At 42.1% G+C, this 21,298-nt stretch overlaps 1 protein-coding gene across 3 annotated transcripts in view; it reads left to right on the top strand.

The window, feature by feature from the left end:
• gapvd1 (GTPase activating protein and VPS9 domains 1) overlaps window positions 1–18,213 on the top strand; it is a 28,505-nt gene extending 10,292 nt beyond the window's left edge. For 2 of the 3 annotated variants that reach the window (XM_035165650.2, XM_035165649.2), the window contains 21 exons: window positions 727–881; window positions 1,646–1,775; window positions 2,103–2,228; window positions 2,348–2,521; window positions 5,033–5,170; window positions 6,375–6,509; window positions 7,093–7,212; window positions 7,571–7,648; window positions 9,620–9,966; window positions 10,146–10,233; window positions 11,030–11,062; window positions 11,708–11,779; window positions 11,875–12,012; window positions 12,109–12,235; window positions 12,358–12,470; window positions 13,007–13,166; window positions 13,299–13,486; window positions 13,797–14,010; window positions 14,490–14,562; window positions 14,683–14,880; window positions 15,166–18,213. In XM_035165650.2, coding sequence (XP_035021541.1) covers window positions 727–881; window positions 1,646–1,775; window positions 2,103–2,228; window positions 2,348–2,521; window positions 5,033–5,170; window positions 6,375–6,509; window positions 7,093–7,212; window positions 7,571–7,648; window positions 9,620–9,966; window positions 10,146–10,233; window positions 11,030–11,062; window positions 11,708–11,779; window positions 11,875–12,012; window positions 12,109–12,235; window positions 12,358–12,470; window positions 13,007–13,166; window positions 13,299–13,486; window positions 13,797–14,010; window positions 14,490–14,562; window positions 14,683–14,880; window positions 15,166–15,306 — 2,948 coding nt within the window. In that variant the 3' untranslated portion in view covers window positions 15,307–18,213. The remainder of the gene's footprint in view (window positions 1–726; window positions 882–1,645; window positions 1,776–2,102; window positions 2,229–2,347; window positions 2,522–5,032; window positions 5,171–6,374; window positions 6,510–7,092; window positions 7,213–7,570; window positions 7,649–9,619; window positions 9,967–10,145; window positions 10,234–11,029; window positions 11,063–11,707; window positions 11,780–11,874; window positions 12,013–12,108; window positions 12,236–12,357; window positions 12,471–13,006; window positions 13,167–13,298; window positions 13,487–13,796; window positions 14,011–14,489; window positions 14,563–14,682; window positions 14,881–15,165) is intronic. The other variant, XM_035165651.2, reaches the window with a different exon arrangement.
• The last annotated feature ends 3,085 nt before the right edge of the window (window positions 18,214–21,298 follow it).

The raw sequence follows: 21,298 nt of genomic DNA, 5'->3' as shown, positions 1-21,298 counted from the left end.
TGCAGAATGAATTCATGAACTCAAATCTAGTTCCATGTTATTATTTATCTATTTATATATATATATATATATATATATATACATATACACACACACACACACAGTGTTTACTGTAGTGTTGTTAAAAATATTTAGTCTAAATGATATGGCAGATTTAGCATCTTTTGCATTCTACAGACATCATGACCCAAGTTTTCCATGATTTTTTGTGTGTATCTGCTCCTGAGTACTAACCTTGCTCAGTGTAAATACCATTTTCAGATTTGAAAAACTTAATTTTAACATTTGAGGAAAGCTCAACCTTTATTATTGTTAACTAACTGCTACCTAACATGTTCACTCGTCTTTATTGTCACACCAATGATGATGAAAGAGGGAATAATACATTTTTAATTTTTTTGCTATTTTGTTTGTGAAATAGAGCTTGTTACTTACATTTATAAGCCTCTTAAATTCTGAATAATAATGAAAAACAGTTACAGGAAATGTGGCGACACATTGGTGTGACATGCCAGATGAGAGTTTTGGTTGAGTTTCATGTTTTTGGCTAAAGCTGTAATACTGTTTGGTTGTTTACTGACACAAAATTACTCTCTAAATGTGTTGCTTGAATCAAACTAAATCCAAACCAGATCAAAGCACAGTGACGCATGTTTGTTTTTTTAATGTAACAATCAGAAAATAACTGTTTCTTTACTAATTCCCTCCATCCCACCAAACCAACAGCTGCTCGTAGCCGCAGCCGTACCAACATAGCCCAGGAGGGGGAGGCAGAGGCCAGCTCCCAAGAGTCCCTTCAGGAGACGGAGCCAGAGGAGGTGCTGGTGATTTCACTAGGAACTGGTCCTCAGACGGTCCCTGGGATGATGTCAGAGAATGAGGTAATGTGACTTGAATTAATGTGTTCATTTGCAGGAGAGGTGATTTTGTAATTAAATGGAGCGCCATTTTTTTTTTCCTGCAACTGAAGGGAAGTAATTCTTGGCCCGCACCATTCACCTCACCTGTGCTTGACGGCTTCCTCACTGAACTGTCTTAACATAACCAACAGTGTTACTGCTGCAGTGCTGCTGCTGCTGCCAGCCCTAATTTTCTACACTGAGTTTGATAAAGTTTTATTAAATTATAAATTTAGTTCTTTGTTAATTTAGGGAGAGAGTGCAAGCAAGGACATGCACAGAAAACTACTGGCCTTCACTCTTGTGTTAATTTATTGACTGTATATAATACATAACTATAGTCTACCTTGGGTTTGATTATACTATACTTAAACAACACAATCTCTCAGCGAAGCTCGAGCCGTGTCTCAGAGTCTCGACTCATGCAGACTGTTTGATCTGTTGACATATGCGCTAAAATGAAAAGCAGGAGGTTCTGCGACCACCCAGTACAGGTGAGGTAAGCAGTGTGGCATGGGGCTAAGACTTCCTGGAGTTGGTGTCATGCATTTATTAGTGCTTTGGATAAGAAACTTTGATTCTCATTTAGAACTGAATCCTTGCTCCATATTTAATTGTCTCCTCCTGTCTTTGAATGAGTTTTCCTCTAACAAGTAAAGCAAGTTTGCAACCAAACAAAAGTGACATACAGAATATACTATAGACAGCTCTTTCACCATGTACTTCCTGTCTCTACCGCCCACAAGGTTTTGAACCTGCAGATGGCTGATGGGGCCCAGGGAGATAGTCATGCTGATGATACCAAACTGCATGGTAAACCAGACAAAACCCTGCGCTTCTCCCTCTGCAGTGACAACTTGGAAGGCATCTCAGAGGGTCAGTCTGCTGTCTGATGACACATAAATCTAAAACATGAGGCAAACAGATGGTTGCTCTGGTTTTTCCTTTTATATTTTCAGAGCAATATCAGAAAATGTGGAAAGAAAGTGCACCATTGTGATTATGAATAGTTCTACTGCTACTATGTCTTGTCATACACGGTTATATGGATAAATAAACAATGCATTTTTTATAATGCTTTTTACTATTAAACTCCAATACAAATATTTAAAGGTGACAAGGTCAGTTACAATCACTATAATCTAAGAGCTTACTAAATTCTGTTACCTTGTGTATGTTTTTAAATGTTCCTTTTGTGTTCAGGTCCTTCCAATCGTTCTAATTCAGTCTCGTCTCTGGACCTGGAGGGAGAGTCTGTCTCTGAGCTTGGAGCTGGACCCTCAGGCAGCAACGGGGTGGAGGCTCTGCAGCTTTTGGAGCATGAACAGGGTATGTGTGTGTATTCATGGCATAATGTTGCTTAACATTAAGTTGAAAACTTCATGTGTCAGTCCTTTTTAATAAACTTATCCACATGGAAGGCTCTTCTAACAATCTGTCCTCTTCAGCCACCACTCAGGACAACCTGGATGATAAACTGCGCAAGTTTGAGATCAGAGACATGATGGGACTGACAGACGATCGGGACATCTCTGAGACAGTCAGCGAAACCTGGAGCACCGACGTGCTCGGCAGCGACTTCGACCCTAACATGGATGAGGATCGGCTGCAGGAAATAGCAGGTGGGGTCATGGCTTGGTTAGCTCGGTTAGCTACATGTGTACACGTTGACTTCCTGCATCATCGAGCAAATTGATTAATCTACACAGCCTATGAGATCATTGCACATTTTATTAAATGAATTTGCTGCACATAGGGACTGCTACATTAAATAGATTTAGGGAAATGTCATCACCTTGTGGTATGGGGGTGAAATAGCATCAAAAAGCAGGGCTTCAGTTCAGCGCTGGCTCCTTTACACGCATGCATGACCCTTGTAGCTTTATCACGTTATACTTTTCTTTTATTAAATAAAATATTTAAATTGCATTTCAGCATTTAAATAACGCAGATCATCAAGAATTTGTTTTCTACATGTGACCTGAAACTAATAATTTAGGTCAATGTTTATACTTATTTAGTTCGTTTTAGGTTTAATAAACTGTTTTGTATTTAGAATACATGTAGTTGTATGATTTTCTTTGCAACTATAAACATTGCTCAGTTTGATTAATATGCCGTGGTAATTATACTTTTGCTGTTGGTATTGTTCATCTTGAATCTGAAGTGCGTGGACGAGATAAAAAATTACTAATACTGTAGATTTTATTGCCAGTGACTTAACTGTATATGCAATAATCTTCAAATTGATAGTATACACTTGTCAAGTAGAAGAAAACATCTTAAAATAGACTCATAATGCAAAATAAGTTATTTTCTCTGGATGTGCATCCTGAGATCGGCTCGTAGTACCACAGTGGCAATAGCTAATAAATACATGTATAAACCTAATGTACTGCTATGTAAGATAAAAATCTCAAGTAGATTGTGGAGGGCAAGTTCTACAGTCTGTTGAGAAAAAAATACAGGCTTATCTAATGGGAAAGCAGCTATAAAGAGAATATTTGAGTCTTTAGTTTATTCAGATTCCAATCACCCAGTCTCCTTTGCCTCAGTCTTTTTCTTCACAGCCTTCTCTCTGCCCATCGCTCTCTCTCTCTCTCTCTCACTCTCTCCCTGCCTCTCTCTCTCTTTGACATTCACTCAGTCCCTGCAGTCTTATTGACCTTGGTTCCCTCTCATTTGCATTCACCATTTTTCATTCTTCGGAATATGGCGTTGGGGGACTTTTCCATCATTAAGTGAATTTACAGCGATTTCCTTATGTGTTTTCTCCAAGGGATTGGGTTATGAGATGCACATTAAATATCCATTAATACCTCATTATCCCACTGATAAGATTACCATGATAATGAGGCAGAAATTCTAATTGTTTCACTTCTTGTTGTGCCACTCATTTAATCATCCACCTGAAAGACAAGTACTCTGCGCCCCTACCTTGAAGACTGTAAACACGGACAGCGGGATAGAGCTCTCCCGCCGCCAATGAGAGCCCGGCCCCCGCCAACATCAGTACACACTGTTGCCTGAGCGCTGGCATGCATGTGTGCTCGTGGAGTGCGTGTGCCCTGAAGTGGAAGCATGACGTACCAGGGGGTGCGGCTACCACAGGCCGACTTTTCGGTGTTGAGCCTTGGCCACTGACTCCCCCCCTGCATTCTTCCGCCTTGTTAAATCACAACTTCCGAATTGGAGATACAGGGACACTGTGCTGAGGACTTAGTGTGAGGGTTGGGAGAAACGGTAATTTGGTTGTGAGTAATGCTGGGCTTAATCAACAGAACAAAGTCATGGCCCTGAGGGCCAGTGCAGGGTGAGATATTATCATTAACCTCTGACCCTTGGCACAGTGGTATATGTGCCTGTGGGTCTCAGCATGAAATACATGTGACCTCCAACTCTGTGCGTTTCTGTATACACAGCTCACTGTCTCTGAAACCCCATCTCCACAGCAGAGAGGCACCATTTAGTATTTTTGCTTATGTCAGACCTTTTTATAGTGCTGAAGGCTTTAAACTGATGGAACAGTTACATTTTCTAATTAAGATCTAACACATTAAATACTGTAAAAGTGCCATTTAGTGTTAAAAGAATCATTCGATAAATTGTTGAAAAGAAAATCAATACATTTGTTATTTCAGTCATCCGTTGAGCAAATATTTTCTGGAAATACATTTGCTGGTTTCAGTTTATCATGAAAACCAAATTGAGGCTTTTGTTTTATATATAATTGCAAATAGACTGATGAAAAAATGTCAATTGATAATGAAAGTAATAATTTGTTGCATCCCCGCAAATGGAGCAGAGCATTAAATATGAACGTTCATGGGACTCAATTTTCCACCAATGCTACCAAAGGCCTCTTTTCTGTTTTTTCTTGCATTCTCAAGTTCACACATGGCTCATATTTAAAATCTGAATAATTTATTAGAACTAATTACAGAATATGAATCAACAGCAGAGCCTTAACAACACATACTTTGAGTCTTTGGTAAAGAACTAAAAGGTGCTTTCAAGATGACTTTTCCACTTCAGAGGTGACTTCTTGCTGCTCTGACACTTTGCCAGATAAAAAAAACAGTTTCATTCAGCTGAAAGAGGTTAACTCTTTGTCTATCTCTCTCTGTTCTCAGGGGCAGCTGCAGAGAACATGCTTGGCAGCCTGCTGTATCCTCCTGGCTCAAGTTCAGTGCTGCTGGACCCCTACGGCTCCACCATCTCAGAGACCACAAGTGAGGCCTGGAGCGTGGAGGTCCTGCCCAGCGACTCAGGTGGGGAGCCAGGTTTATTCTGCTGATGCAGACGCCTTTTGACTGTTCTTTTGCTCTTGTTATTGTCTTGATTCTTGCACTTCATCTCCACGACAGTCTCAAATGTGTGTCTGCATGCACATGTGCCTGTGCAGGCATGCAGTTTATGCTTGCTCATTATAGTGGGGTCTGGGACTCCAGGTGCACTGCGTTCCATACCAACAATGTGTGCGTACATCTGTCATCGTATTTGTGTGCATTTGCCTGTCTTTCAGGACAGATCTGCCTGTGCCAGTAAAAGGCAGCTCAGGGTTTCCTTAGAGGGACCACCAGGTGTGTTTGCACCTGTGGTGGAGGAGTGGGGAGGGAATCATGAGGGGAGCAGCTGTCCTCAGTCACTTTACATGTCAGCTTTTTGTTTGTCCAGACTTAACACTGCAATGCTCGTCTTGTCTTTGACATCACGTTTTGACAGTAAACACTCAGGTCATCATTTGTTTAAGTATTGATTATACTTTCTTGACTGTTCTTGCACACTGAGCATTCAATACAAACATTTTATTAAGAAGAGATTACAAGCTCAAACCCCCTGTTTGAAACTAGTGTTTTGTGAAAATCAGTAGAGTGCTTTATTAACGGTGTTAAGTGTTTCTTTGAAAAGCCTGGGCCTTATGTTAATTGAAGTAGTACACCATTTCAATATGTGCAATACAGAAATGACATGCATGAGTGTCTTGATTGCTTTTTGTTCCGTTTGCTGCCCCTGTTCTGCTCTGTAATAGCACGATTGGAGGCTTGCTTCGAGTGGAGCACTTGTTTCATGGCTAGGCAGCAGAAAACTACACTCTGAAGAGCACTTCACCAACACATTATTACTAACGAGCATGCAAATGAGTACTGCTGTTAGTATGGAGCCTCTGGGTTCGACCCAACAGCTCCATTGGGTAGCCATACAATTGGCCGTACTAGCTTTATGGTTTAGTTTGGCAGTTTGAAGACATGATAATGTATGCTTTGTTTGACTTGGTTTCCCAATAATCATAACAGAGGAAGAGGTGGAGTGAGAAAATGACAATCATGTGTAGCGAACTGCCAAAAGTAAAGTGGATGTAGATTCTGATTCATCTCTACTTCAAGTGACACCTGAGACATCTCATCACTGATGTCTTTTTTTCTAAAAACGAGAAAAGGGTTTTCATACACATTTTTTGGGGTTTGTTTGCAGAGGCCCCAGACCTGAAACAGGAGGAGCGTCTGCAGGAGCTGGAGAGCTGCTCAGGGGTCGGCAGCACCTCGGACGACACAGAGGTCAGAGAGGTCAGCTCGAGACCCAGCACCCCAGGCCTCAGCGTTGTCTCAGGTATAAATTGAACCTCTCCAACTCTCCCCTCACCTGCATTGTTCAATATCTGTACTAAAACTACCTTTGTCTCCTTGTTTTTGTGAAGAGCGGTCATGGTGCTGGGAGGGTTGTTAACAAGCATACTGGGGGTCAGCGGGTATTTTTCTGTATGACACAGAGGTTAATACTGGTTGTCTTTTCCTTGGGCTCAGGTGGACATGTAATGTTGACATGCATGAAGTAGTATGCTAGATTAGGGAGCCAGCGGTGATGTTCCTGGCTCAGCCCACTGGGAAACATCCCTCGGGAACCGGCCAATGGATAGTCTGTGTCTGATGATCACTCTTATCTGTGTCTTTCCCCGAACCCATGGGAGCTTACGCTACCAATTTAGAGATCCCACTGGGCTCCATTCTGAGAGAGGACATACAGCATAGTCTAAAGAAAAAATATCCTCTTTTGTTTGAGCAACATAGAACATGCGTGTTGTCTTTTCCTGACTCCCTGAAACTCTCACTGTGAAGGTGATACTAAGTTGCCTTTGTCCTGAATGTCAACACAACTGTTTTTGGGTTGTTTTTCCTTTTTTTTTGTGCCGCAGGTATCAGTGCAACCTCAGAAGACATCCCCAACAAGATCGAGGACTTGCGGTCAGAGTGCAGCTCAGACTTTGGAGGGAAGGACTCTGTGACCAGTCCAGATGGGGAGGAGTCAGGCCACGGTAGGAGAGTGTCAAATCCCAGCGAGGCTCGCGGCGCCATCATTCCTGTGTGTCTTATGTGGTCAAAACAACATGAGCCAGAGTGATCAGTCCCTGTCACTTCTACAGCTGGCACCAAGCTAAATCGCTGTTTTACCCCCCACACTTAAAATCGTTATGTAAAGTTATACTGAAGCCTTAACTACTCTTTGTTTGCCTGGTTAGGGAATCACGCTATGAGAGGGCTAGGCTATTATCTTTTCAACTCAATGAACTAAAGCAGTTTTTAAACTAACAGTGATGAGCGTTGTGCTGTGTGTATTCACAGTTGATTTAGTACTCACTGTTAATTGTCTCGTATCCTCTTGTGTCTTTGCAGGAGCACACCATCTGACATCTCCACCCTCACAGACCGACTCCTTACTGGCCATGTTCGATCCCCTCTCCTCTGCCGAAGGTAATTTGCACCTCCAGAATGCTCTCCAGCCAATCAGAGCTAGAAACGAGTATCATTAAATCCCCACCCTAATGTCATGGACGCACAGAACAGCTGGAGCCCTGCAAAATTAACCTAGAGAGTGCCTGGACCCCTCACATGAGCCTTACTTACCTCAGCTTAAAAGTGCAAGTGAAATGTCACCCGATTAGGCTCATTTAGTATCGCAGTTTATTCTCCAAAGTCTTTGTTCCTGCTTCTGTGTGTTTAGTTTTGCGGAGCAGGTGGAAAGTGGAGGTGTTTGAGAGAGCAATGGTGGTGGCTGTGTGTCTGTGGCAAGGTGAAGGGATGACAGGTTGAAAGACCTCACCCCAGGCTCTTTGGCACTGTCCCTTAGTCCCACTGTGCTCATGGCACGAGTCTGCCATTGGAAGCTTTTCAGGAGAGAGAGTCTACCCTTGGAACAGGTGGCCTACCTACACCTAGGGCTCATCTCCCTCTAACATCTCTCTTTAGCACTCTTCCCCACTTTTGAGGTGTTGTTTTTTTCTCTACTGGTTTTATTATGCCTTCATACCTGCGGTAGCCGTGGCGGAAGGTGTTGTGTTTTCAGGTTCTCTGTTCGTCCCATTGTTGCGAACATAGGGACAGAATCTTGAACTCAGGGACAAATTCATTGGAATTTGGTGGTCGAAGGTCGAGGGTAATACTTATAACATTTTAAACAATGTCTAACAGGATAAAACAATGACGTTATTACGTTTAAATTGAAAGGAGACACAGGTCAGCTTCACTGTGACAATAATAAAAACAATTCTCTGGCCATTATTCAACGTCATATCTCAGGAGTAGTAGGGGGAGATAATGACTTTATTTCACATTTGATCGGATACTGAATGCTGACACTAATCTTTGGTGTCCACCTTTTTTTTTTAGATTAGCTTCTTTGCCGCATCATCCATATTTGAAGAATTGTTTACTGTCACGGCTACAACTTTTTAAATTATTACTATTATCTCTTTCTTGCTGCTGATGCTTACACATGCACATTCTTTTCTTTTCTTTAGTTTACTTAATGTATTCTCTAGAACTTGACCATCATAATTAAATGGTTATCCCCAACTCATTCTCCAACCTTAAGCTAAACCTAATAAAACCCTAAAACCAAGACTCAACCTTCAAAAAGCCCCAAAAAGTCGTTAAAACCAGCGAAAATACATCAAAACAATGTTTTTGTAACAAAATGTCCTCATAACTATAGAAACACACACACACAAATCTAGTTGTTAAATCAGAACTTATAAAGAGGAAGGTGAAAAGGCCAATACAGTTAACAAAAAATGTATAAATATTGATATTAATGATTATTTATAATTGAATGAAAAGGATATGTCTCCAATAAGAATTGGCTTTATTGGCCAATCGTTTACCTTTTCTCAGTGAACTTACAGTGTATAGTATATGCAGTTTATACAGTGGACAAATGCAAAAAGTCTAATCAATTTATATCTCTATTACATATAAATAATTGTCATACTTTGTCATAAATTCCATATTCCTATATTTAAGTCTGCTCTACATTTATTACATGAGTCTGTACAGTCATGGAAGTGGACTGAAAATGGACGGCTTGGTGGAAGCCTACTGTACAACTGTTAGGCAGCAGTTTCAGTCATATTAGGTGAGTTGCTGCTGTACAGACCAACAGTACCTCTCAATAAAACTACTGGTAGAATTTCATTAATTTATTTAATGAAACGGTTTTAAAAGCATTTAAATATAAGTATCTACTTAGGGAAAATTCACTCAGTCTTGGTTATGTGTGTGCTGTGGGCTGGTAAATGACCCTTAGAATATTTAAGAGAATGTAATGAAAACTACTTGAACAAAGTGCCCATGGATATTTAAATATTGTCCGAATTCATTCACTAAAATGTAATGAAATTATGTCTAATTTATCTTTGTATATGCTTATGACTTGTATAACCTCAGGCTCTTCCACTGGAACAATTGTGAGGCCCAAAGTGCACTACGCCAGGCCGGCTCACCCTCCACCTGACCCTCCCATCCCTGAGGCCAGCGCCCTGGGGCCAGAGACGCGCCACTCTCTGTTCATGCCCCACTGCCTGGCCCAGGCTGAGCTGGAGCACACCAAGCAGCGCCACTCCTTCCCTGACAAGCTGGTCCGCAGCCGCAGCTCTGACATAGTGTGCCCAGGGCGTCGGCCCACGAGCGACCCCGGCCTGAACCGACGGGTAGCAGTTGAAGAGCGCGACCCTGCCGGGGCCTTCGCCTTAGGACCCTCCTCGTCCCCCAGCAAGGACTCCCTGAAAGGAGAGGTAACCAGCTGTTGTAGTGCTCTGGGTTAATAATGTACCACAGCCATTTCTGCGTTTGAGAAATGCTGCATACAAACAGCTTAAAAATAAATGGTTTCTTCTGTAGCCAGTCAAAGCTGTTTTATTTAATAAACTTACCTGCAAGTGCCCAATTGTGACAAGTTCATTTCCATTCAAAGGTTGAGGACAGGAAAGACAGTGACGACGAGAAGTCTGATCGCAACAGACCCTGGTGGAAGAAACGTTTTGTGTCAGCCATCCCCAAAGGTAAGGAAACAGGGCATTGGTCACTGTAAACATTTCTGCTCTTCAAATCTGAAAAATGAACTTGTGTGCATTTAAAGGTGATCTGTTCGTTTGCAGCGCTCCCTTTTACTTTTTGTTGTGGGGAGGAAAAAAGTTCTCTTAATCACAACTGGCAGGAAGCATCACCCTTTAAAGAGCAGAGCGAAAAACCAATTTATAACATGAGAAAGAGAATGATGATCCATGTTGTCCACTCCATTGCTGATGCTCCATTTGGAAAATGATGTTTCTTGTTGTTTGAAGTTACTCCAGAGACGTGTCCGAACCTTTTTCTCTCACGTCTCACTGGCTGCAGATTTATATAGACTTTTCAAAGCTAATCAGTCATCAGAGGAGCTTTAGCTGTGTAGATTGTATGGCTGTAGCCCTCCCAGCAGTGCTGTCAGCCAGCGGCTAATGGTCATTAGATAGACCTCTCTGTCATCAGCCCTGATAGATGACACATCTCTTGTTGCAGTTCTACTCTACAGCCATCTCTCATACATCTGTCTGGGAAATAATGAGCTGTGCCCACACAGAATGAGTGCTTATTACTCTTTGTGCTAATGATGTTTCTTAAGTAAACAATAAATTGATATTCATAAAATGGAGGACTGGGTGCACTTGCTAACTTAGCCGCGAAGGCCTGCACCACCAGCCAAACCTCTGTAGAGTCCACTGTGTTGTTGTTGCTCTGCATGGTGACGTGCAGTCAGTTGTCCCGCAGAGTGGCAGCCTGTGTGTGAAAGGCCAACCCTGTCTGTTGTGTTCCTCACAGTGCTGTATTGGACGGCTGAGAGTGATGTCCCAGGTAAAGCTTCGGCGCTGTCCTCATTGAGCTAGCTTACTGCTGGAGCCAGTGGCTGTGTACCCATGCTGCTTTGTAGATGTCGCCTTAGAGCAGTAGAGCTGTGATATATCATGGTGTAGCTCACATGACCACACTCCTCATCCATGCATCTGTTTGATCACCCCCTTTTTTTTGGTTTCGCCATAGTACGGTGCCATTTGACTGTATGGAGAATACAGAATATCAGTGTAATTACTCCACCCAGTGTTTCTTGTGTGCATCATCATATTTTAGACTGTGTGTCTCTAGTTTGTCCTGTTTACACCCTCCTGTGTTAACAGGATACGCATCAGTATGATTATTTACATCCTTATAGCCTGCACTTGTTATAATAAGCTAAAGTGGATCTTTGTGATATTCTGGTTTCATTCACCATTTCATTATTTATTTGCTTTTTTTCCTCAGTGAACTTCTACAAATCGACTTTATCAGTTTTGTATGATGCCATGCATTCCACATTGAGATTTTTAGTCTCAATAAAACCCATGAAAAAAACCAAAGATTTAAAGAGGCTGTCAACAGCTGACTCATGATCAGCCTGTCATCCCGTGATAGTAAAAATAGTGGGACTTTGCCTCAGTCAATCATCACGTCTCTCCTCCACAGCTCCAATCGCAGCATTTCGGAAAAGGGACAAACAAGAGAAAGATGACGTTGTCCAGGAGCGTATTTCACAAGGTCAGTCCTGGCTCGCTTAAATTAAATTAATTCCTATTAGTTGAAACTAATCCGTCACAGTGGATTTAATTTTAATGGAGCCTGTATGTTGGTAGTTTTGTCAGATGACCTGTTGCCCAGACAGAGCAGTCAAGCACAGGCAGCTGAAGACATCCTCGACAAGTACAGGAACATCAAGAGGCCCAGCCCAAGTGATGGAGCAGCAACTGGAGCTTCCTATGACGGTACCGGAGGTCAGTTTAAAAATAAAATGGCATCTGCATATTACATGCACTTGCTTTAGACGAGGTGAAAACCTTTTTATTTTGTATTTTTGTATATTTCCACAGATCTTTGTGTTGAAGACAACGTACACGACTCTCCAAGAGAAGACACTCTGCAGAATATGTCCACAGATGACCTCCCAGACTCGGCCAGCCAGTCAGCAAATCAGCACGACTCCAAGTTCTCTTTCAGGTCAAACATTTATTATCCTGCAGCAAACCACCTTTAACAATCACTCAAGACTGTCCTGTGTTCTTAGCACATACTGCATAGCCATTGCTGTTTATTAGATTTGTTTTGTTTCTGTCTCCCAGTGATGCAAAGAAGAAGTTGAGGTTAGCGCTGTGTTCTGCAGACTCTGTGGCTCTGCCCATCATGGCTCCTGCAACCACACGAAATGGGCTGCCTGATCACATGGATACCGAAGGTAGAAGTTTCTTGTACATTTGTGCTAAAACTTTGTACTTAGCCTGTTCGACTTAGTCTGATCTACCAGAGTTGAGGTGTCTTTGTCACAAATCTCCGGGGGGAGCACGGTACAAGACCTTAATGTTGGCAAGCATCCAACTACCTGAAAGTGTCCTTAAGCAAGACACCGAATCTGTTCCACCTTCACCTTCTGTTTCACCTCCCAAGGTTAAAGGCAAGGTTGAAAGAGTGAGTCCTGTTAAAAGAGAAGGTCCATATGGTGTCGGTAAAATATAAAATTATTAAACCGTCAGACGTATTTAAAATAATTGTGTAACCACATAGATTCATATTGCCTGTCTAAGCCAATACAAACATGACGCTGCACAAAATCGAGACAGACCTCTTAAAAAAAGATAAGACTCCCATCTTCGTGCCCATCAGTCACATTGTCATGTGGAGGCGGCAGGTTGATCAGATTACAGCGACCAGGCGTCCCTTTGTGAGCTGCGAGTGTCGTCATTCTAACACTGTCTCCCTGTCGCCCTCTCTCAGACAATGAGATCGTCTGCTTCCTGAAGGTCCAGCTCGCGGAAGCCATCAACCTCCAGGATAAGAACCAGATGGCCCAGATCCAGGAGACCACACGCTGCGTCGGCCGCTTCGATGCACGCACCTGCAGGAAGCTGCTGGCTGCCATTGCGGAGGATTACAGGTAAATCTGGAGGCCAGGAGAAATTAATATCTAGAACAGCCAGTGAATCGTTTTTGCTACGTTTTTGTTGTATATAACAACATAAAAAATACCTAAAGATAAATAACAATTCCTTCTGTGTGTTTCTTTTAGAAAGCGGGCACCGTACATAGCTTATTTAACCAGGTGTCGTCAGGGCCTGCAGACCTCTCAGGCTCATCTGGAGCGGCTCCTCCAGAGGGTGCTCAGAGACAAGGAGGTTGCGAACCGCTACTTCACCACTGTCTGTGTTCGACTCCTTCTTGAACACATGGAATCCAAGATGCTTGACTTTACTAAGGGTACGTCTACATTTTCATTTTACTTGTAAGTAAGTTGTAGTAACTGAGCAGATGTATGATTTATAATGGTTTTGCTGTTATTACACAAACAAAAGGAGCAAATATGCTGTGGCAATAACACATTAAATCACAGAAAGATGTCGTCTTTATGATATTCAACAATAGAGTTCTGTTTCAAGTATTATGTGTTCACACAGTGTCTTTTACAAGCAAAACTCACCTCACTTAACAACACCAAACAAGCAGTGTTCCTGTGTACTGTGTATCCTGTGCTGATGTTAAGTCTGTTGTTTCTCTTCCTCCCCCTCAGCGTTCCAGGGTTGCACAGCGTCGGATGACAAGACAGCAGCAGTGGAGGATTTTCTGCGCTACTTGTACGGTGCTATGGCCCGTGATGCCATTTGGCAGTATGCAAGCGAGGACCAGCTGCAGGATGCCCAGATGGCTATCGAGCGCAGCGTTATGAACCGCATCTTCAAACTGGCTTTCTACCCCAACCAGGATGGAGATATTCTCAGAGACCAGTGAGTGGCAACAAACAAAGAGCTGGACTAGGCTCTGCTGGTTTTTATCAAGAATTGAACTGGCAAAAGTGTGGAGACAACAAAGAAATGTGCTGGGAGTTAATATTGCAAATGATGTCAATCATAACACATTTTAATATTATACAGTAATGGTTGAGGCCCTTAGCAGAATTCATTAAAGTAAATAGAGTAAATGGGAATTATAAAGCAGCCAATGCTGATGGTGGTCTGAGGTCCCAGCATGCACTGCTTCTCTTTTGACTTGACTCTAAGAGAATATTTTCTCTTGTATGTTGACAATTATACAAATTCAATGAATTTCTTTTGTTTGTTGAAAGTTTAACCCACAATAAGTAATTTCTATCTATCTGCTTCTGTATATGACAGGGGAAAAAAATGTTTCCCTTGGCTAATAATCCAAGTCGCTTTCTACCGTGTTCTGCTTGATTTCCTGTCCTGAGTTGTTTTGTCTCACACAGGCTTCTCCATGAACACATCCAGCGGGTCTCAAAAGTAGTGACGGCCACTCATAAAGCTCTTCAAATCCCAGAGGTATCTGACATTTTGACCTCTTGCACTGAAAGAGACATGGAGGAAGGGACCTGTCATTACGCACATCCTTATAAACTTTAGGTTGTTTAAACCATGTGTGTTTAACTTTTCTGTTTGCAGGTTTACTTGAGGGAGGCTCCCTGGCCGTCTGCACAGTCTGAGATCAGGACCATCAATGCATACAAGACGCCACGGGACAAAGTCCAGTGTATACTGCGCATGTGTTCAACCATCATGAACCTCCTCAGTTTGGCCAATGAAGACTCCGTCCCTGGAGCGGACGACTTTGTCCCTGTCCTCGTCTTTGTCCTCATAAGGGTAAGTGGGCTCTTACTTCATTCCTTCACACTGTGCTGCTACTGTTTCCAAGAATGTCTACCTTCCATATGGATCATTTATTGACTTCTTCTCAGTGAAGATTGAGAATAATCCATAATTCCACAAAAACAACTGTAATTGTAGAACACCATAAAGACTTCTCTTTGTTAACCTGTGTAGATATACTTTCCATATTTCCATATTTATGATTACAATCTGCACGGCGTTGCGTGAGGTTCTTTCAGCGGTTAATGTGGGCCCATCCCCACGTCTCCTCCCCTCCAGGCAAACCCGCCCTGCCTGCTGTCCACCGTTCAGTACATCAATAATTTCTACGCCAGCCGGCTGAGTGGGGAGGAGTGCTATTGGTGGATGCAGTTCACCGCGGCGGTGGAATTCATTAAGACCATCGACGATCGCAAGTGAAGCAGAACAGCCACCTGTATGGGCAGACTGCGGGGGAAGGAGCCGGGAGACTGGGAGACTTCCCAACCAACTGCTCCCTCTGCACAGTTTATAAAACCTGGCCCTCAGCCTGCTCTTTATTTGTATAGCTTGTACATAGCCAGAGACACTGAAAGATTACAAAATATATATTACTGTATGTATGTGGACAAATCCAGGTTTTAGCCGTGGTGAAAAAAATGGCCTTGGGGGAAAAAATTGGCAAGATGTTACCTGATTTGGATTTTTCCTTTTACCTTTGTCTCTTCAGTCATGTTTCACTTTTGGGGTCTGTATTAGGAATTTTATATACACACAGTTACCAGTATGACATTAAATCAACATAAAAGATAATCCTATATAGGGATATAGGGACCAGACTTGCTTGATGTGATCACTGATCTTATTTTTCCCCCCAGAGTGAGAGGGAAGGGCTTCCAATTAAATTACATTATAATGTTGATTAAATGCTTTGTAACGTGGGGATTTACAGTGCGTGATAAGTTACTGGTGGGATTTGGTGACTCATAAACACTGAAATCAATTCACAATAAGCATACCACTCATCAGGTTAGTGTATCAGACAGTAGGGCAGCTTATTTCATGAACTGTTTACTTCATCCTATTCCCAAAAAACCCGTGTCGGTGACAATTTGGACATAAGGGCCCACATATTTATATGAAATAAAATGTATTTATTTCTGTAAATCTATTTAATGCTTTGTTGATCTAATTTTAAACATAATGGAAATGCACATTATGGCCATTCAAGATGTCTGAGGCGAGTAGTGGCGGCGTCATAATAAACTTGCAAGAAAAGCTTGGGATAAGAAAGGCACCTTAGCAACGAGTCGCCCTCGGGCGGGGGCTTCGGGGCGATCGTGATACAGGGTCAATTCATGCACAGAGTAGTGGTGGCATTTATGAAAATACTGGAATCAGTGCCTTTGGTAGGTGGCACTCTTTACAGGTTTTGATGAGGGTGTTTTTTTATTTTTTTATTTAGTCTTTACCCAGCATAGGCATTATCCCCCCCCACCACACACACAATGGGTCAACCATGTCTCACTGAGGAACCTTAGTCCAGCCCTCGCTGCAGGAACATCGTCACAGCTCAGTTTGATACACTTGAGTTTAAACAACTGTCCCCTTTTGGATTTCTGGATATTACCTCACAGTTGAAACCAACGAGCCTGATGTCAGTCTGTAAACTTTAACCTGTCCTGCATTGGTTGACAACAAAGTACTGGATCTTTTTTTTTTTTGTTTTTTTTTGCACTGGTTATAAAATAGTAAAAAACAATGAAGGGAAAGGGAGGAAAAGTTGGATCTTGAGCTGCTGTGATGCCTGTTGTGGTCACGTCACCTTAATTAACACAAGCCTTCGTTAGCGAACAAAGATGTTTTAGTTTCTAATCTTCTAGCTGAGATGTCACGTGTGTCTGTGTGAGCAGACTAGTGAACTATTGGATGTTAGCTCTACCTCCTCATAAGTTCAAGAAAGGGACTCGTGTTTATGTGCACTTATATTTCTTTATTTTTTATTTTTCCCCAATTTGCCGTGCTGTGATATCCCAGTGTCATTGTATCTTTCCATTATAGTACGAGCATGTCTTTTATTATCCAGAAACGACTAAAACTCCTTTTCTCTCGAAATCCTCTGCTTCATTTTTGTGCACGGACGTGCCACGTGTATTCTAGTTTTCAATAATGATCCATTTCTTTTCATGGTTAATGCCCTGACAGCACAATACACAGTAGGATAGAAGAGCAAGTAATCAACACTTTGGACTCGTTACTGACTCGCAGTTGATGCTAAAGTGGTTGGTGTAGTACATGAAGTGTGTTTTTCTTTCTTTTTTTCGTCTAGTGAGTGTGTTTGAGACGACTGCGTGATTGGTTGACCCTCTGCCTCCTCTTGCATGAAGTCATTGAATGGTCTGTACATCCTCAGTCATGATAAACGGTAGAATAGGATTAGAATCTGCCACAGGCCAGTTAATTGAACCTGCAAGAGGACGCAAAGCTTCTCTTTGTGATACTTGCATATCAGAACTCGATTTTATTTTGCACAAAGCAGATGGCTCTTCCGATTTGACAGGGAGCAGTGCATTTTGAAATGTCGTTTCTTTTGGCCTTTATAGTCATAAACATAAACATATTGTGATTAAAATAATATTTGAGTAGCAAACGTTAAGCACCTGACTGTTACTTTCTCAAGCTGATGAACACCCTGGGTTTATGAGCAAATGCATTTTTTACATCCGTCTGCAGGAGCATGTGCAGCAGATCCGTATGTGCAGTACATTTCCTTTGCAGACTCTGTAATCAATTTGATGAGAAAACCATGCACTGGAAAATCCAGTTGCAGGTTGCATCTATACTAATTAAGTTTATGTGATGTCACTTTAATTGGAAATACATACTGCACAAATCTGATGAAATTATTTGGACCTGGCTTATGTTTCAGCGTTTCCCCGAACAGCCGGTCGCAGCAGCTACGTACGACCCCAGTGAAGAACTGATCAAAACAACAAATAACACACACACACACACACACACACACACACACACAAATATATATATATATATATATGGCTGTGATATAGCACCTGTGATTTTTTTTAGCTGTGATCGTATGCAAACCACTGGACAATGGCGTGGAGTGAGCAGACAGGAGCTGGTCCAGAGCTCTAATGCTCTGCTCCTTGTACATTTTCAGTTTCAAGGCTCAGCAGACAAGAAAAGAAAAAGTTTTACATCTTACATCTAATTTTCCATTTAATTGTAAGCTTGCACAATTATGACATGCGGGGAAAGCCGGTTTGTCTTTACTGTGATTAATGCATTATGTAATTCTTTAAAAACAATAAAAGAAGCAGAAGTTTTTCCATTTTATTTTATTCTTCTGTGTCACATTATGCCGTGTTTTCTCCACAGGAGCGTCACAAACGCCCGGCGCACACGCACAGCAGCGTTTCATTGTTCTGCGGCTTCTCGGACAGTTGTAGGTATATCTGTCCGACAGTTCACACAATAAGAGAGATGGTAGGGAAATTTATGCATGGAATATAATTGTTAGTGGGGGCAGTGGAGCAGCATCATCCAATCTAGCAGCCACAAATAGCAACCTCTCAGCAAACATTTCATTACTGCTGACAAGTGTACGGTGGATTGTAATTGGAGATATCCCCTCATCTAAAAGCCCTCCTTACTTCACCGATCGCCTGCTCTCTAATACTCATCTTTTTTTTCATCATAAACTTCTTGGTGGGGTGCTTTGTGTCCCCAGATGATATCTCCCAGTCGTTAATTTAAATTCAAATTTTTGGTGTGTGAAGTTAATTAGTTGCGTAAGCCAATGGCTAGATAGGCCAGATTTGGAGATTGGATCTTTTGACTATGTGGCACTTTGCTGATGTGAGATACAAGGGGGCTGGGCTTTTATTTTGTATTAAACTGCAGCACGCGCTCTCTAAGCATTAACTAATACCTGCTTCAGCAGTTAAATAGAGGCAGCACGAGGCTCACTTACATGAGGCTGTTAACTTCTGGTGTCGTCAGTGCAGAAGGGTCAAGTGATGAAGAGGAGGAGGAGGAGGAGGATGGTTTGTCTGTATCATCTGACCCTTATATTAATGCCATACTGTTGCTTGGAGATACAAACAGGCCTGGGGGTCTTCTCACCCAGATGGCTGCGGAACAGCAGATGATCAGTCCACCAGGGGCTCGTGCATGACTTCACACTGTTGGTCTGGTACCTCCTGACTGTAGGGCAGCAGCGGAGGAGAGCTGTCCCTCCTCCCCTATGTAACTGAGGCCTCCTCCTCATCACAACCAGACAGTGATCTCATGAAGACACACAGATTCCCCTTAGACCGGCCTCATACAGGTTTAACATGTTGAAAAACCATTATGGGAGAGCGTGGATATTATAGCGATACAATAAAATGAGCAGTCAGGCCTTGCTGAAAAATAAATTCATACCACTTTTAGATTTAAGAAAATAAAGGTGCTTTCATTTTCATTTGTTTAGAAGAGCTCATTAATCAACAGACAAAATACTGTAATTAAGCCAGAGTTGGCTGTATGAGCTCATTTTCATCTGTTGTCCCTCGCCAGTGTATAAAAAGCAACCTGAAGGAAAATACAGTGACCGATATATCTATGGAAAATTCATGTGACCCATGATTAAATAACATTATAAAATCAATTATGTCAGATATAATACAAGTATAGTAATCCAAGTATAGATAATAAAGTACAATAAGATGAATAAAGGTTCACAATCAGGTACCACAAAATACATAAACCTCCAAAAGAGCATTATTTGCAATATTGAAGTTGTTTTATCTTTATTCCAAGGATCTGTTGGTCTGTCCATGTCCATATTAAACACATAGTAAAACTGCAACATCTGATTAAACAACATTAGCGCTGCCTGCTATCTTAGTATCTTTAGTACAAAGAGTGTGTTATACAGTCGGTGTCCGGCAGATGGCAGACGCACCATTCCTGACGCCGCCGTGCAGAGCTGACGTGAGAGAGACAAAGAAGAGCAGCAGAGGACCAGAGGGACCTGCAGTCTGGAGCCAGGTCTGTCCACTGTTTACTGTGCCTTCACTGGACAGGAAAATTATTATTATTATTATGATCATTATTAGTAATATAGTTAGTAAGAGTAGTAGTTGTAGACAGTAAACTTAAAGCTCAAGAAACAGGTTAATAAAGTACTATTATTTTGTAATAATTACACTGTGAGGATGTTTGTTGTTGTGCAAAGTTACTTGTGGCATTTTTACTATTTTGTGAAAAGTGTCACACAGGTGCATGTGTCCTGTTTCCTCAGCTCACATGCACGTGGTACCAGCGTGTTCCAGGTCCATGTGTACTGCATGAACTCATCTGCAGATAGTGGCGGGAAATCTCCACAAAGGACAATACATACAACACAAGGCAGCAGCTCGTCAATTAAATTAAGTGTGTGTGTGTGTGTGTAGGGGGGGTGGGGGGATGTCAATATTAAAACTTAAAATGAAATAGCCGCGAGGATGCAGGCGCGGACGAGGAGATTAAAACTCAGAGGGACACCAGGACTCTGTGCCTTGAGGTGGTGATACTGTAAATATGATATCAATGCAAATAGTAAGAGTGAGCACCCCCCCTGTCTCTCTAATAATTTATATCTAAAGATCAACAACAACAAAAATCACAGACAAACGATTGTAAGGGAGATTTGTGTCTTGTAACAAATAACAGAGCAGCTCTGGTTCATTGGAACAGTTGCTGTAGTGAGTCAATGTTAAACCACAGAAATACTATGTGTGATAAGACACTAACAACTGTCTTAGCTGCAGCCTCATCTCAGAGCACAGTGGACCTGATGCATCCTCTCGCACTTTTACTGGGACATTAAACCAATGAGATTGGCTCTGAAATAGTAGCTGCTGGGACGCGCGACAGTTTCCTGTCCTGCTCTCCACAAACCCAACTCTACGCAGGGGGTGTCAATCACTGAGGTTGCCGCTCCTTCCTCGTATTGTGCTTATATCATTAAAAAAAAAAAGAAAAGAACAATTTTCGCAGGCTCGGCTAATCACCTGTGAGAGAAAGAGTGGGTGGTGACATCAAATTGAACCGTGGAAATGGAACAGGAATTAGATGCACTTAGCCATCACATGTTAATGGCAGCAATCAACAGCCAATTACCCGGCGTACTTGAGTACCTTGACAAGTGCAGGTGTACCCTGCAACTAACACGGGCCTCTTTCGCACATTTCCATAAATTCGACAATAAACTCCCTCTGTGATTGAGCGTGCGTGTTTCATTGAGGTTGCAATTAAGCAATATTGTAAGGGAAGTGCCAAGAGTGGATTTGTACGAGGGGAGAAAAAAAAAATCCCTTAAGGGCAATAATAACATGTATTTTACCTGGATGCATGTACATCGATAAAGTTGTAATGTGTTTATATT

This window comes from Hippoglossus stenolepis, chromosome 9 (assembly GCF_022539355.2).
Source record: "Hippoglossus stenolepis isolate QCI-W04-F060 chromosome 9, HSTE1.2, whole genome shotgun sequence".
Classification (NCBI taxonomy): domain Eukaryota; kingdom Metazoa; phylum Chordata; class Actinopteri; order Pleuronectiformes; family Pleuronectidae; genus Hippoglossus; species Hippoglossus stenolepis.
This window is presented reverse-complemented; position numbering and strand designations above follow the sequence as displayed.